Here is a 17584-nt window from a genome sequence, read left to right on the forward strand (position 1 = left end):
CTTTCAGCGGAGTGCTGCTATGATTTCCTCCGGGCTGTAAAGTTCCTAATGAAGATGTTGTTAAGTGATTTGGGAAACAGATGATTTGGTGAGAACTTCATTATTCGCCGGCTCACGACCACTTGAGTGGAACACGATATTCATAATTGCTGTCAGAATCAACTTGTGGCGGGCCGCTATCGAGAACGTATAAGGAGCTCAAATTGAAACGGTCTCCAGAGGGGGAGAGACGGGGGAATACGCCGTGTTCAAATTAGTTCCATCCTCCTGGTGGTTTGTAAACAACCGCTGATCAACAACACTGGAGGCAAATGACACAGAGGCTCCAGAAACCCACCCACACTAACAGCCTTGGGTGGCTGGCTGGTGTGCACAAACACACATGCCTACCCACATTTGACTTAACACTTTGGGATTCACATTTTGGCATTTCATCGCTTGTCCCGTGTCTCGTTTATTGAGATGATGTCCCGCTTTTGATTGGCCCGATTTTTGAAAAGTGCTGGACTGTCATCTTTCTTAACTTGACTTTTATTTGTTAAAAAGCAAGAGAGGGCTATCACCATAGCCTGCTTCAGATATCTATAAATCAGTGCACACGTGGGGTCAAGGGCTCGCCAAACTATTCACCATCCTCAGTGCTTATTATGCCCCGCTGTCACAAAACAAGGCACTTTTGAGGGAAGCTACAACAAAGAAAGGAGATGCAGCTACCACAAAGTCTGGGAAAGTGTTAACTCTTTGGTGAAGCTCCTGAAAGGGCAAACCCCAGAAAGTTATTAGCAACATTTGCCAGAGTTTTTACAATTATTTAATTGTGCACGGAGGACAATACGACTTGAAGCGACACACTGCATGTGAGAATTACAAGAAATGTCATTTTCATAAAGAGAAATGTTGATCTATGGATACAATCCTCTGGAAACCAAAACATAGCCCAACAGATGTGTAGCATTCACAATCATACAGGTCAACAGACTGTGGCTCTGGTCATTTTCCGGACTCGGGAAGTGCAGAAATTGCTTAAAAAAAAAGATTCTGTGGATGTACAAAAGCAGCGACCAGATGTGCTTGCACCTGCCTCTGTTGAGATATGCACAATGCAGTGTGTATGCAAATCAAATCAACCTGTGGTAAAGCATTGTTTTTTAATTTGATAACAGTTTCAATGGAAGTGTTACATTTTTAGATATTATATTAATGTCTAACCCACCTCTCAGCATAAAGGTAACATTTCTCACACTGTCCCTCTTTGTCCCTCCACTGGTCACCTGCTGGCAGGGCATGACAAGCAGCTAATAGAAACATCTCAATAAGCTGAATTAGGACTCTGCAGGTTTCCCTCACTGATGAACACCCAATCATCTTTATACTGTATACGCAGACAAACATAGAGCAGTTTCTGCCAGAGAGCGATGTCAACCATACTAATGTGGCCAAACAAAAACTTTACAAAAGCACAAAACATCAGCCATCACAGCTGCAGTGTCTGCATGCTGCGCATTGGGAAACGAGGCGTTGGGAACGTGTGTGTTGCTGCGCCAGTGTGTGTGTGTGTGTGTCTCATTAGATGTGTAAGTGGTGTACATGTGTTTGTTAGAATGTGTGAGCGTCAGTGCTGAGGGATTTGTTGTTGCTGTGCCAAGACTAATTAGTCTTTTTGTGTGTCTGGTTGTTCCTTGTTGGGGGATGACCGAGGATTTTTATTGGTCAGTGTGGAGAGGAGGCAATAGAGGATAAGGGATGAAAGAGAGATAAGTAGAGAAAAAAAAGTGGAGGTGAAATGAGCAAAGGAATAAAAGGTTGTGGGAAAAGGGGAGAGAAGCGTAAGGAGGAAAAATGAAAATGAAAGGAAATATACAGGAGGAAGGAAACAAAAACAGGGAGGATAGGATGGGGGATGAAAGTGAAGGAGAATGAGTGGAAAGGAGGGAGAAAGTGAGAGGAAGAAATGGTGAAAAAAAAAGAGAGCAGAGGATGAAGCTCAAAAGTTAATGGGGGAAGAAAGAAAATAATAGTGTAAGAAGGAAATCAAGGACAGTAGAGAGAAGAGGGGGGAAAAAGGGGGAATGGAAGGATAGAGGAGGAAATCAAGGGGTACAAATCAAGAGAGGGGAAAGGAGTGATTAGAGAAGAAGAGGAAAAGAAACAGTGGATGGAAAAAGATGGTATAATAAAACATTTTAATACTGTTAAGCAATCATGATTGAGGAAGTGTGTGTGTGCACGTGTGTGTGTGTGTGTGGAAGAGAGCGGGCGATAACAGAATGAATCGTATCTCAGCCAGACACGGCACTATTGTGTCACTCAAACTTCCATCCAATCTCTGTTGTGATTGGCCGAAGCCCTATCTCCACCGCAGGTGCATAGGGCTACACATCAGTACACAAAGCAACTCTGCAGATATACGCACACACACTCTCACACATGCACACACTTGCATACCAGTGTCTCCAGCTACACAAAGACACACTCTCACAAACAAATCCTCTTATGTGCAGCCCATATGAATGCTTAATGCAGGAATGAAAACACACACACAAAAGGCCGAGCGCTGCTGGGTGAATTATTGATTGAGTGTGTGCCACCCTTGGCCCATTGTAGCCACCCTCGTCCCAGTCCAGTGTCTAAGAGCTATTAGTGCTGACAGTAAAGAGACAGGCAACATGATAGCAGATCACTGAGAAGCTGGCAGCCTCCGTCTGAAGGGACTGCGGGACTTCTTCAAATGATTTTCTGCCCCGACTTCTTGTTGAGTTAAACTGATGTGCACGCAGGGCGCTGTCATTTACTTCTCCCTCCTCCAGGCCTCCAATGACGGGAGCAGAGTTTGTATAGATGTGGATGTGTGTGGGTGTGTGTGCGTGTGTGTGCGTTATGAATTGTAATGATGTTGACATTTAACATAGGGGGACATGATGTGACATTGTTTAAAGGGGGGGTAACTTTAAGTCAAAGTTTCACTTTTTTGGAATAATTAAAATGATTGAAATATTACCAGGACATACTTTGTCATTTCCTACAAAGACTCAAAATGCTCTCGGATCCAATCTGCAAACATTTCAGTTTCACATTTAATTGGCTCTTATTTCCGAGCCGACAAATATAAATATTTTGTTCTAGTAAATGCTGCTTTGTGTGTTTGTGCTCTTTTACAGATGGCTATAATTAAAGTTCACAACACAGTACATTGGCATAAAGCCTCTACTATATTGTGAGCCATAATAACAGAGTACCTCCCCTGTTTCTCCCTCTGCCAGTGTAGCCTTATGCAGTCTGGATCAGGCTGTTGGCAATTCAAAACCACTTTGGATAGTTGATAACATGGTCCTAGGACATACACTGTTACAGCCTCTGAAGTTACGTGAATTTAGCGGTGCTTTTGCGGTTGTTTAGCACAGCGTTGAGTGAGTTTGTTTTACCTATCGGCCACAGTGGTGTGTAATGAAAGTAACGTAGGCTATCAGAGAGATTTGTGACAGAAAACAATGTAAACTGAGTCCCGCTCCTGTGCTTGCTAACTTTATGAGCAGAGTCAGTTGGTCCTGCACGCTCAGACCACAGTGCTCCACTGCAGGCTGAAACGGCTTGACTCAGTGTCTCTTTAGCCGACCGCAGCACAGATTAGCATCTTCATTACAGCTAAAGGTGTGTTTAAACTGATGCCTCGCTTTCTTAACTCCAAGAAAAAACTCTAACACTCAAACACAGTTGACTCCCGACACATCGTCATCGAGAATCACCACTAATAAGTGTACCTCCACTAAAGCTGCGTTCCTTCGATGATAAACACATTCTATTTCCGACAAGTTCTTCACAATACAATTCCCCGGCCTATCTGTAGTTGAAGTGAAAATAACTCTGTGAGTCATGACTGTCTACAATGGGTGTAACACTCGAGTCCCGCTGTCTGTGATGTTTTCAGAGTTTTCAGAGTCCTATCTTCACTTTGTTTACATCGCCCGGACAGCCTCGCTTATAAAAGTTGTTTCATTGAGGGACTAGAGAAAGGAAGAATAACATACTGTACTCACTGCGTACGTTTCTAGATCACGGCCATTTCAGGTAAATTTACATGCAGTGTGAAGATACGAGCGTAATAAAGATCGCTAGCATTAGCATGCTAACACAACGATGCAGCGCGAGTTGTTTTGGTTTCATGCTGGTGCTCAAGGGCGACACCTGCTGGATCAAAAAATCGCATATAAAGCCTTTAAGAAAACAAAATCAATTTTGGGCTGCACATCTGGATGAAGAACAGTCAGGCTTCACTTAGAACACTGCGTTAAGTGTCTTGCCCAAGGACACATCAGACATGTTGCTGCAGGAGCTGGGGATCAAACCCCGGACCTTCCAGTTGAAGGAAGACAAATCTACTAACTGAGCCACAAGAATGTGACACAGTAATCAAAGATAAATGATACCTAGGAAGGTCTGCGTCTCCAAGGCAAAAAACCCCCCAAAACAGCCTTCAAATTACTCTTTCCAAATCTGAAGGATATTTAAAAATGGTGCATTTTTATTACCGCTGCAACACAGGAAGTGAAGATTCTTTCGACCAATCAAGAGACTGCAGTGTCTAGCTCCGTCCTTTATGGGGTAGTACCGTCCTACTTTTTTGCACTTTATCACCCAATCATGTTCCCCCCCTTAAAAAGAAGTAACTCCTCGCTTCTCGAAAACTGGTCAAGTCGAGTCTTTTAATATCAGTCAGTCAAGCAAGTCTCAAGTCCTCAAAATATGCTACTAGACTGACTCGAGTCCCCCACCTGTAGACGGTACGGAGCAGTTGTTTTGGTACCATTCCCAACTTTTGACAGTGGAAACGCTAATAAATGCGTACTGTACCGAATCAAACTGAACCGGACCGATTTGTTGAAACGGGTCTTTCGTGACTTTCGATCATGAGATATCTGGAGCGGTGAAAAACTGCTACTTTCTTTTAACTTGTTGAACAGTTTGGACTGATGTCTTTCGCCTAAGCATTTGTTGTTTGTCTAGATGTCCCATAACTGTAATTTTGATTCGGTTATCTGTGTCCTTTTGTCCTGACAGCATTTTTTATTCGACCAAAGTTCTGCTTAAATACACTCACTTATCCCGAAACATGAGTTCTAAAGTTGTTCTGTCTGTTCTTCCTAATCCAAATGTAGACTCCCTCCTCGTTATGTGAGCTGCCTGATGAATCAGAGAGGACTTGTACCTTGTTTTGAATGTTAAGTGTCTGAACTTTCCTCTTTTTTTTGGATGCTGGAGACGGATATGTTATGACTGGAGCTGCCTGGCAGACCAGCTGTGACCATATTAGCACAGTGTGACTCCTGCCTCTCCGCAGTATCTTTCCTCACACACTTTGTCCTTTTCAAATATATAAATAATCAAAAACAGTTGATTAATTTCCCCTCTGATGCATCGGAGCAAATTGCTAATGTCGAAAAAAAAGAGAGAAAGTTTTAGCGTCCCTTCCTCCCCCGCCCCGTTGCTTCTCTCCCCTGCTGCCTCTCCCCACGCTTTTCCCCTCTCTCTTCCATTTCCGACACACGCGCTTCACACTGTCTGATCTCCTCAATCTGCCGCTGATATGCCTTTCAGAAAGCCAGTCTTTTTTTGAGCTGCCATCCCCCTCGCCCCTCTCCCCGCAAACCTCCCTCCTCCCCTTTGCCTCCCACTCCCTCAGTCAGACATAGTTTAATGGTGACAGCCATTCAATCGGATAATTAACATCCGTTTAATGCTCATTAACCAGGATGTATTTGTCTCGTTTGATTTGTAATTACCAGGGCTTTTTCACAGGAAAACACCACGTTAATGTTTCCTTTGTGATGGCTTCATTGATGGGATTGATTTGAACCCAGCAGGGAGGCGAACATGGAGGCAAGGGGAGGCAGGGATGTGTATGTAGAGAAGACATTGATGCATGCTTGTTATTTAACTTAGTTAAACTCAGATCAATGTTCTATAGGCACACCCACATTTTAACAGATGGAGAATCGGTACCATGAAGATTGTTTAATCAAAACATTAATAGCCAAAAGGGATCATTTTGAACTTCACTATTTTTATACACTACATTCTTTGTTGATAGTTAATCTAATTAAACCTTTATCTGGTATTAAATATATTCATTCATTGATTAATTTTCCACCTGAGGGCAGTGAAAAACATTAACACACCAGCGACATGTTATCACCTAGCCAGTAAAACTTTGTTAAACAAACAAAGGGCAAATAAACCTTCAATATAAGTACATTTACTTATGGAATAGGAAATAATAGTGTATTGTCATTGCACATGTATACATCAATGCAGTGCATCTTTTCTCTAACAAGAAATAGAAAATAAAAATAACGGTTTTAAAATTGCAAACATTTACACAGAACAACAGTAATAAGATAAGTTAATAAAAATAAATAGATCATGATTATTGTACTTTGACCTATAGTTGATCACAGTCCTGGTTCTTTACAGAGTCCAGTTCCTTAATGGCGCCTGGGTAAAAACCTAATAAACCTGTAGCGTCTCCCAGAAGGCATCATGGATGTAGGTTTAATGTAAACAAAACTTTCTAGTTCTATTTTGTTTATTCCATTAATACTTTATCTATCAAAAGCTTCATGGTGTTTACAAGTTAGCCGCTAACTCTGGCTCTTTCTATCAGTTGGTGCCGAGCAGGTAACTCAATTATTTTGTTGTTTTGTTTTCTGCAATAAAAAGGATATTTAGAGCCAAAACAAACCGTTCACATGCTCACAAGACCTTCAGAGTTTGGTGCAAAAAGATATCAAATCTGTTTTATTAAAATAAAGATGAGTGTGTAGCTCCAAGTAGTGAATGTCAGCATGTTTTCATGTTGACTCTGAGTGATAACCAGGCAGAGGTAACCAAATGCTAAGCTTCAGACTGAGAATAAAGCACAATGAGGTCTGCAGTGTTTCTGTCCTCTTTACAGCTTTGTTGAATCCTGTGCTGCATCTTTTCCTGTTTAACGAGCAGATAATCAAACATCCACCGTGCGTGAAGTGCCCTGCTCCCTTAATACTCCAAACTAGGGAGCTACTCAGCTGTAACATTAACATATTTAACAAAACATTTTACAACTCAATCCAATGGTTTTCATTCTTCCACACCTGCGTTCAAAACGGTGTCAATCTTTGGCAGATAAACTAAAAAGAATCACAAGAATTTGTCTACTTTGTGTTTTGTTACCCTTAATGCTCAGCTGTTAATCAGTCACCTGAACAGGCGTTACAACGTAAGAGCTAAGAGGCTTACAGTCAGTCAGATGTATTTTAAAATTAGGTTAACAATACAGAAAGGGGGGGATGCCAATGGCCTAGCGGTTAGGTCCCATGTAAGGAGGCTATAGTCCTCAAGCGGACGGCCTGGGCTTGATTCCTGTGGCTTCTTTCCCGCATGTCATTCCCCACTCTCTCTCTCTCCCCAGTTTCCTGCGCTATCCAGTTTCCTGTCCAATAAAGGCAAAAGTCCCAAAATACATTTTAATTTTTTTTTTTTTTTTGAAACAATGCAGAAGGTGGGGGGGGGGCAGCTCTGTCTTTCTTACAATCGTTATTGAAAGAAATATTTTTCTAAGAATCGTCTTTTAATGGGGATATCTAGCATGACTCAGAAGTAATCCCAAACTAAACAACAAACCAACCAACTGGACCATGCCCTTGTTTCTTCGCTCTTATTTCCCACCATGCCACCAGACACTTCAGTATTAAAAATAACTGCTTTTCCTTCAATAATAATCGTGTTTAGTTCCTATGCTGTCATCTGAACCAGATACAAACGAGCTGAAACAACTACACTATCCTCCCTAAGCAGCCCAATCCAGTCTTAACCCAAGGTCATTTATCTCCATGCACCTGGACAGGCCACTGACTGAATCAGGCCTAACTCAAAGTGGAAGGGCGAACCACCATTTACAGGGTACAAGGGTTTGAGACGGTGGGACAATCCAGCTGGTAGCATATGAACGAGCAGGAGGGTCTGTGTGGATGGTGAGTGTCCCATTTCCACAGCTGATCTCACCGACACGTTCATCCATCACTCAGACAGCCTCAGCGGCTCGTTAGCGGATTCATGCGCTCCCCTGGGAACCAGCTAAGGAGTGTTTGGCAAACTTTCACAAAGGATTTAGGAGCGTGTTCGCTTCCTTTCAAGGTCAAGGCTGCAGGAGGTCTAGGACATCATGACTGTATATGTCCTTGAAGCACATGCTGTTGACAGAATAGTTTTAGATACATTTACTGCATTTTCATTACTTATCTACTAGATGTTACCGATTAAGGAGGCACAAGAGATCTTCAAATTGTTTCCAGTAGGTAAAAGATTTCTTATTTCCTTTTCCGAAGCACAATAATTCTTAACAAATATAGATAAACAAATTTGTTAAAAGCGAAGGCTGCAAAAATACAAAAAACCTTCAGATTATGCTTTTTTTTTTTTGTCTCTCATAAGCTGGTCGTGCTTGGTGTTTAGTTCTGTCATATTTGTATTATCTTGTACTCGCTCTGGTCTGGTGGTCTTGACTTAAACTTGACCTCTTGTCTCATGATTTTTTAGCTTTCAAGTGGTGTTACAGTAGCTGCTCTAACAGCAGACACAGAACATTCTTAGGGATTCAATACCAATTCTCATTATAATTAAGTAAGACGTTTCCTCCTTTATGTACCTGTTGGTCACTATTGTGGATTTTATGAAAAGCCCAAGATGTTTATTGTCTTGCATGGCAGACAGGTTTGTAGAATTATTATTTGTAACCTAATTTAAGTAATGAGGATTTTAAAGGTTAAATCCAAAACAAATGAAATGCAGAAAAGTTCAATAAAATACACATTGTCGTATTAAAGTATTTCCTTCATGAAATATATTTACTGTTAATAAAAACATATTTAAAAAGACAATCATTCAGGGGTTTCTTTTAACTTTTTTGGAGGGGGAGAAAGATAAAACGTACTTGACAATTGTGTTGTTTCTTTGTTGGATTTTCTTTAATTGAGGCAAATTCAAATCTTCAATATTTCAGATGTTTATTTTATTTGCTGTCACCCCAATCATTCCCTTTTCATGCTGTAGTTGACATAAGATTATTGTTAAAGAGAGAATCTGTCATGGGAAGTCAAAAAGGCACAATTGTCTAACACTAATGTTCCTGCAGAAGAATAGGATCTGTCATTTCGAAGTTAAGATTGAATTCTTACAGTGAAGTATTTTTATTTCCTGTAACAACTAAATATCTACTGTACTTTTTTGTACGGTTTTTGATTGCCATGTATAAAATTTATATAAAATGTGTATACAGGCTGTCAGAATTAAGTTATTAATCGCGATAATAATTAAGTTACTTGTTTTTAGTCCCGATTAATCCCATGCTTTTTTGTTCCTTTTGGTGCACCGTTGATAAACCTCTGCAGAGTCTCACTGTAGCCACTGTGATGGAAAAGAACAACCCCACCTGGGGGCAGCTGTGGCTCAGTGGGTAGAGTCGCGTCTCTCAACCGAAAGTTATGGGGTTCAATCGCCAGCTCCAGCAGCAACATGTCCGATGTGTCCTTGGGCAAGACACTTAACCTCAAATTGCTCCCTCTGCTTCATCTGCATCATCATATGAATGTGTATGAATGTGATTAGTTACTTCTGATGGATTTCTTACATAACAACCTCTACCATCAGTGTGTGACATGTGGTGTGAAAGCACTTTGAGTAATCAGAAGACTAAAAACCTCTATACAAGCTGAAGTCCATTTACCATTTACCATCTCTGAATGTCAAATTTCACTTTTAAAAACTCTCAGCCCAGCTGAGGAGTCAAAAGTTATATCCACTCTATGACATCAAACCTTTTTACGTCTTCATTTTGGATGTTCCTTTAAACGGTTTTCAATTAGTTTTTGATCAGTAACAAGTTCTTTATTCTGTGGATAAGTTAATGTCGTAACCTTTGATCTACCAGAGGGTCTTTACTTTATTTCAAAATAAAAACAGGGTTGATTTTAAACAGCAAATAAATTACTCTGAGCTTAAGACAGTACAAAAATCCAAACTGGAAGTCTGACAGGTTATATTTTTAAATGCGAAATGATGGAATTTATCTCATGCGATTAAAAATGTGGTTAATCATGACTAACTATTACAATTTATCATCTATTCGTAATAAAAAAATGTAAGTGTTTGACAGCCCTATTTGCTATATTAGTTTCAGTAATATAAACAACATTTTTGTAGAATGCATTAAGAAAATATTCTCTTGACTTTCAGGAGCAAAAGAAAAGCAAGAAGCTGCCTGATGTCTCTGTGTACACTTTAAGAGCATTCAAACACGTCTAAACAGCAGCAGCAACTAGTAGAACACAGTCTTGAGGTAAGCAAAAGAAAACAGAGCAGAATAACATGACCTCCACTGCGATGTGATGAGGAAATGACACAATGCTGGAGGAGGGTTAATTGATGGGAATATGACCATCACCAGTCGTTAATGGATTTCAGCTCAGCCTTCATTCTGGCACCGCTGATGGTTTTGCATCTTCAATATAATTCATCTCCATTTTAATTCCACCTTTAAGCCCTTTAACATTTTAAAGGGACTTTCCACGGCAGCCGTGTCCAAATGTTGCTTGGCACATTTTAACTGTCTACTCAGAGATAGATTTGTTTTTTTCAAGCTCTTACGTGTGTCTTTAATGAACAAATGCAGTCATTGTTAAATCTTTTTGTTGATTTCTAGATTCACTCTAATTCATCCTTGAAGCAAATTCGACTCTGAGCAAGAAGAGGGAGCAAACTGTGAGCTTTTCCCAGCCATCCCAGTTTGCACTTAAGACCCTGCTCCCCCTCGGCGCCTCCCCTCTCCTCCCTCAGTCTCCTCACGCGTGGGAAGATGATGTGCTTTCTCCAGCTCCCCTTTTTTTCCAATGTATTTATTTACCCACTTATACAGGGAATAAATCAAGGTCAGCACACAATGCCGCACACGGCTATTAAGATTCATTGTAATGCAAATTCTCCTGTAGCCAGCGCACTGCATTGACAGCTACTGACACGCCGGGCAACACACAAACAGCGTGAACGCACGCGTGCATGAGACACACACATTTACCAACTTACAGAATCTGTAAACAGTTCACCTAAAGAAGTGCAACCAAAGAGAGAAAAATGTGTTTGTGACACCACCAATACCTTCTCCATTCCCATGATGTTTTTCTGTACATTGTCAATTACACATTTCATATCCCTTACTGCCCTGAAAGTTTTCTTGGCATATTTCTTAGCATCATATACGCTACACTTTTAATGGTTACCCTGTAAAATGGGATAAATAATCAGAAACAAAATAGTTTTTACAAGTAGAGTTATCATATTGTTTTATTTTTTTTACTATTTAGCTGTTATATGTTTCTCAAGAGAATTTTATTTTTTGTACCATGGTTGAACGAGATACTAAAGCTCAAATTTTCACCCTAATGATTAGATATCAGTGTGAGGGTGTGTGCTACTATATATATGATTCAGTTGAGCAGGTTGGCGCCATGAAAACGCCATCACACTATGAATTTGTGTGTCTGGGTAAATGTTGGCATGAAGTGTAAAGATGTTTGAGTGGTAAGATAATTAACCTAATCAAATTTCCGTCATAAAGGCCGACCTCTCAGGGTAAAAACTTCAAAACACCAATGACAGCTTTAACAATAGGACACTGGAAAGCTGTGACGGTGAAATTGACAAACGTTCCACCCTGTATCCCCAACATGTAAGAAATTATAAAATGCTTATTTCTTAATAAATTCATAATGTTTGCTCAATATTAAACACAAAAGGAACATCGGCCATTCGTTTTACTGAAGGGGATGTTTGTTGTTTAGATTTTCTCAAGCATGTTGTAACTTTTTTTGTCCACCATTACTTCTCAACATCAGTGTAACAAATGGAAAAACCTCCGGATCAATTAAAGGAGCATTATGTAACTCTGACACCTAATGTTCAAAATAGGTACTGCAGTCCACTTTCAAAACATTTGAGAGAGCTCTCGAGACGATGTGCACGCAGGTTGCCATGTCCCCGGACACTGAAGCTTCAGTGTTTAGCCAGCTCTACATTGGTCTTGAACCCTTTCCGCGCTCTAACTTCTGTACATTTTTCAAAAGCATCTTCAATATTTACCCTAGTTTGACCACTTTTCTGGTCATGGAGCCCCATGCAGATGCTTTTTAGGTTGGATAAAATCAGTTATATCTTAAACTAGTTTGCTTGCCCGCTTCCATCGCTGCAACACCAGTTGGTTTCCAGTTTGCCAGGTAAATTGAGGAGCGTCCAAAACGGCTGTTAGGGGGTGCCGCCCACTTTTCTAGTCCAAACAAATACAAACTACTTTGCACCAGAATCTAAACTTGGAAGGAGGACATACTCTCTGCTTCGTTGTTGTCGGAGAAGCCAGCACTTTAACACAGCATGTTTCCTTAATGTCTGATTTAATCCAGGAGATATCTTGCATATTGCTCCTTTAAAAAAGTGATAGACAAAAACATGCTCAAATCCCTTTCAACGCAAAACAACTTGGTGCGGAATCCTGAAAAATGATTGAACTAGAAAAACAATTAGGACAGCACTCCAGAGTTATATATTTAACTGCTACACCAAAATTTGTAACATGCAGTTTTTCTTACATATTGCTCCTTTAAATAAGTTCCATGGAGCACAAATGTAACATTGGTCACCTATTTAATGCCTCGCTATACAAAACACAACAACATTTCTAGTTTGAATCATGCCTGTGATGCACCTTCTTAAACTAGAACTCCAAACAACAGTTTGACACAAGGCCACTCTACAAATCATTACAAAAGTTGTTGCAAAAATGCAGGATCTCTCATTGTTACAGCTCTGTAAATCACATTTGCAATAAAAGCAAATAGACATTTTTCCAGCTTGAATCTAAATGGCATGACGGCACATCATTACTCAGTGGCTTTACATCTTTCATGGCCAGGATGTCAAACGTGTAAAAATCAGCATTCCAGAGGTTGAAAGTGGTTCAACCTGCCATCAGTCAGCCCGAAACCTTGTAAGGCCAAAGCTATCATTGAGTTGATGGATATCTGTGTCATGAAATGTGTCTTAAAAAACGAATCAAAGCCACTCATAAGCTCCTGTCTCACATTGCCTGGATCCTACATCTCCAAAAAATGCCACTCATGACTTTATTTTATCATATTTCTTCACTTAGGCTGCAGAAGACATTTATAGCTGTTTTCCTAGCTTGGTACCACCGTGGGTGATGCCTAAACTGATGTTTATGTGTAAAATGAAAAAGAAGAATTCATTTTATGTGTTGAAATAAATTAAAAATGCTGGCTGTGATTGACTTCCTTGTGTAGCAACATCATTTTTCCCTATCATCTTATTTTTAGTGAAGTGAAAGGCTATCAGCTGCTCCCAACACGGACAGCCTTCTCTTTGCATTCTTACCTGTGTGTGTGTTGTGATGTTGCTTGTGGTTACTGTGGCTGCATCAGACATCCCATGTGTGCGTTGTTTTTTTTTTTTACATTATCATAACCTTTGCACGTTTGTGTACGTGTGTGTGTGTGAATCTGTCAGTTTCATCAAAGCGCTCACTGCCTCTCTCCTCGATGAACGAGCTGTCCTGATGTTTATCGTGACCTGCTTTTCAACTCGGGGGGGCATCACAAGAAACATCAAGAGATGGAGGTATTAACGGGATAAAAAGGAGGGAGAGAAAACAGTCTGGGATAAATATTGCAAATAGGAATAGTTTCTTTTTGGCTCTCATGGGTGTCCTGACAGTGAAAGAGGAAGGCTTTATCTGCCCCAGTGTCTTTGTCCACTATGATACGCAGCCGACAGTGAGAATGTGTGTGTCTGCATGTAGCTATCTGAACATCTGCTCTGTGTTTAACATGATCAGCGCTTGTGCAGGTGCATGTGTGGGTTGTTTTATGTTTTGTGTAGCATATTTTGCAAGTCCATTCTCCGGTGTTACAGCAGGAAAGCTTCAGCTTTGTGACATATAAATAGCAGCGGCTTAATTTCCTGGTGATGGATGTGGTTAAAGATGAACACATGAGCAGATACTAAACGTTAAGCATGTGGTATGATGATATGATAGCTGGATGAAATACAGAATAGCATCTACCATTATAAAAAAGTAACATTTGAAGACGACGTTAATAATTTCAGCAATGTAAAAATGATCATCTTGGGAAGTGCCATGTAAGATTTCGGTTTTTTTTTCTGGATATGTTTGAACTGCACAATCGGGTTTCATCTTTTAGCAGATGGACTTCTGTGTAAAAGTCTTGACATTGTCTTTGTCCAAATGTGCAACGCAAACACGGCTAGTCCCTCTAGAATAGTAGGCATGTCATCTCGACGTCTGTATATCCATTCTTTGGTAAACACAGTGGAGGAAATCTAAGCTGCTAATCCTTTTCTGCAAGCTGCTTCCTCACCTTGTATCGACTGGCTCACCCTGCTCGACTCCACGTTTCCCAGTTTGTCCTCATTCTGAAATCACTTCAGGTCTGCACTGAGTTTAAGATGCTAATATATAAGTCACAAGCTCAAAGTCACTATGAATTACACTTGATACAGTTTGAATAAAAAGATGAATTACTGAAAACCAACATCATCTGAAGAAGAGAGAGCAGCACACGGAGAAGGGCTGCTCCAAGTTTTTCTGTTGTGGTTTCCAGCATCTCCACCCATTAGTTTTTCTTACAGTTATCTGTAAGAGCCACTTATTGATCTATCTTTTTGTTTGCGGAGGTTAAAAGAATGTATTTTAGTAAAACAAAAACAAACAAAAAAAAGTTTAAAGCCCAGTGCAGACACTCTGGTGCATGTGCAGAACACCTTGTTCAGTTTGGGTCCGATTGAGGCGTGTACATGCAAGAGTGAATCGCTCGCCAGCCGCGTTATCTTGGTGTATTGTTCCCTTTTCGAGAGATTTTGTTGATTTATTTTTTTTAGTCTTTTTAGAAGCATTCCCAAATAGAAAGGAATTTGTAGGCTGTGCCCACTAACAGAATATAAGCAAGACTCCTTAACATAAAAAAGTTTGTCAGCTATTCACACTCTGTTGCTGTTGTCTGACCTCGGCCGAATGAATCTAAGATAATCCACAGTCTGTTTCACGATTTCATCATCGGACATTTACAAAAGAAACACGCTCACCTAACAGAAGCCAACGAGGGCTTTTTGTGCCGGTTGATTCAGATAAAACTTTTCCATTCAGAAGATCTTTCAAGGATGGTGTGAACATAAACACACTTTATGAGGTAATAGTCACATGACAATTAAGAAAAAAAGAGTTCCTTTCGGGTAGTCTGAAAATAAAAAGGCGGCTTATGAATTAAGCCAATTCAGGATGTCATAAACTCTAATCACATGGTTGAATTGCGCATCCAGTGTGTGTGTGTGTGTGTGTGTGTGTGTGTGTGTGTGTGTGTGTGTCTTTGTGTGTTTTTGTCAAACCGTCGTAGACGTTTTCACGTGTACTTTTCAGGTACAAGCTAAGGAAGGTTTTTATTCCTTTTCAATCGCATCTAAAAATGTCTCAGCCGCTAATCCAGAGTACATCCTAAATGTTCTCTTTGTGAGCATTTCACCCGTGTTGGTTATCCAATTCCATGCTCCTTTCAGCCCCTTTGAAGTCTAAGCACCTCAAACGGTCTTCTATCAACTTAAAAAAGAAAGGTTGGAAAAACAGAACATCTGTAAACTAACACTCAGCATTCTACAGAAACATAAATTACCCTGCAAGGAAGAGCACAAGCTGTGTCTTGCTGCTGCTCTTCATACGAGTGTGTGCGAGGTTTACCCCTGCCCCATTTAACATAGCAGCAGCCTATTAACTGCTCGGAAAGAGAATATATTTATCAGAGCTCCCTCCATTATTAATCAGTGCAGAGTTAAAAGTGAATATGTATCAGAGGAGTTGAATAAGGTTGAAACAGGGTCTGGATTCGGAGAGTCCCACTGGGAGTATCAACAGTGCAGAGCCTTTTCAGCCCAAATCTGAGCAGAAAGAAGTATGACTTTCATCTCCCCTGCTCCATGGTCTCTACGGCTACAAGGCCTGTAATTATACATAGATTTGGAGGAGGGGGGCAAGAGGAGGAGGAGGGGGGGGGGACATGTCCTAAAATGAATGCTTTGGAGAAGATGACACAGTTTAAAAAAAGTTGAAGCAGTGATAATATGCACAGCTTGCTATAGGAGTGTGATTCATGCCTCTCTGGCTGCACGCTCTCATTTTTATCATGGCCTCAGTGATTATGGCAGTGCAGAGCCCTTTCTCACAAGTTCTCTATTTACTCTATTTATTATCTCCCCCCCCCCCCCCCCTCTCTCTCTCTCTCTCTCTATCTGTGCAGCATGTGAGGTGGGCTTCTATAAACCGGTGGCGGGAGACGGCCTGTGTGGTAAATGTCCTCAACACAGCCACTCAGAGACCAGAGCTGCCCTCTCCTGCCCCTGCGACTCCAACTACTATCGAGCAGCGGATGACCCAGCAGCAGCTCCTTGCTCCCGTAAGCGCAAACACACGGTACACAAGATCAACTAATCCCTCAGGCAGGAACATCTCCAAGTAGTTCAAAGTCATTCGCATACACCGATAACATACAGCAGCTATGGAACGTTGTGCAAAAGCTATCTGTGCCTTAAGAAATGCAATTTACTTTTTTCCCGACAGCGATCAAACGTGTGAATGAACCGAAACCTCCGTCTTTCTGTTCTCCAGGCCCTCCATCTGCTCCAGTCAGCGTCATCTCCTCAGTCAATGGGACGTCTGTAAATCTAGAGTGGGATCGCCCTCTGGATACCGGCGGTCGCAGCGACCTGCAGTACGGCGTGTTGTGTCAGAAATGCTCAGGGGAAGGAGGGCTCTGCGAGGACTGCTCATCCTACCCCGGAGGCTCCGGTGGGGGGAAAACTGGAGCGAGTATAGGGGTCGGGGGAGGAGGAGGAGGAGGAGGTGGAGGAGGATTGGTGGAGCGTACAGGAACTGCAGCTGTTCGATTCGTTCCCCGGCAGACAGGCCTGACAGAGCCGTGGGTGACGGTGCTCAATCTGGTGGCTCACACCAACTACTCCTTCCGTATCCTGGCCATGAACGCGGTGACACACCTGAGCAATGAGCCGTCGCTTTACGCCGTGGCCAACATCACAACAAACCAGGCAGGTAGGGTTCAGAACAGTGATGGACAATTACTCATCTTGAAGGCTGTGCTGCATTGCATACGTAAGCAGTTTTTACCAGAAAAACTGAATTTTCCTTTTAAATCAGAATATCTGTTTACTACTTCAATTCAAATGGGTTGAACGATTGTCACCTTAACACAAGTTTCTAGCCAAACAATGAAAACACTTTTTTTTTCATGAAGAAATCTTGTTTTCATGTCTATCGCATTTGGCTACTGTATATATGTAAACTGTATATGCTCCAAAAAAAAAGGCCAATATATATCCACAAGTTCCTCTTCACTTTTATGTCTACTAAGGAAACACAGAAATAAACAAACTCAAAAACAACAGGGGCGCCAGATAGCCTAGCGGT

General features: G+C 41.2%; 1 protein-coding gene across 8 annotated transcripts in view; it reads left to right on the forward strand.

Annotated features, from left to right (window-relative positions):
* epha8 (eph receptor A8) overlaps positions 1 to 17584 on the forward strand; it is a 125604-nt gene that overhangs the window by 76633 nt on the left and 31387 nt on the right. For all 8 annotated transcript variants that reach the window (XM_029277109.2, XM_029277115.2, XM_029277111.2 and 5 more), the window contains exons 7-8: positions 16401 to 16556; positions 16769 to 17209. In XM_029277109.2, the coding sequence (XP_029132942.1) occupies positions 16401 to 16556; positions 16769 to 17209 (597 nt within the window). The remainder of the gene's footprint in view (positions 1 to 16400; positions 16557 to 16768; positions 17210 to 17584) is intronic.

The sequence above is a fragment of the Labrus bergylta genome, chromosome 5 (assembly GCF_963930695.1).
Source record: "Labrus bergylta chromosome 5, fLabBer1.1, whole genome shotgun sequence".
In the NCBI taxonomy this organism is placed as follows: Eukaryota; Metazoa; Chordata; class Actinopteri; order Labriformes; family Labridae; genus Labrus; species Labrus bergylta.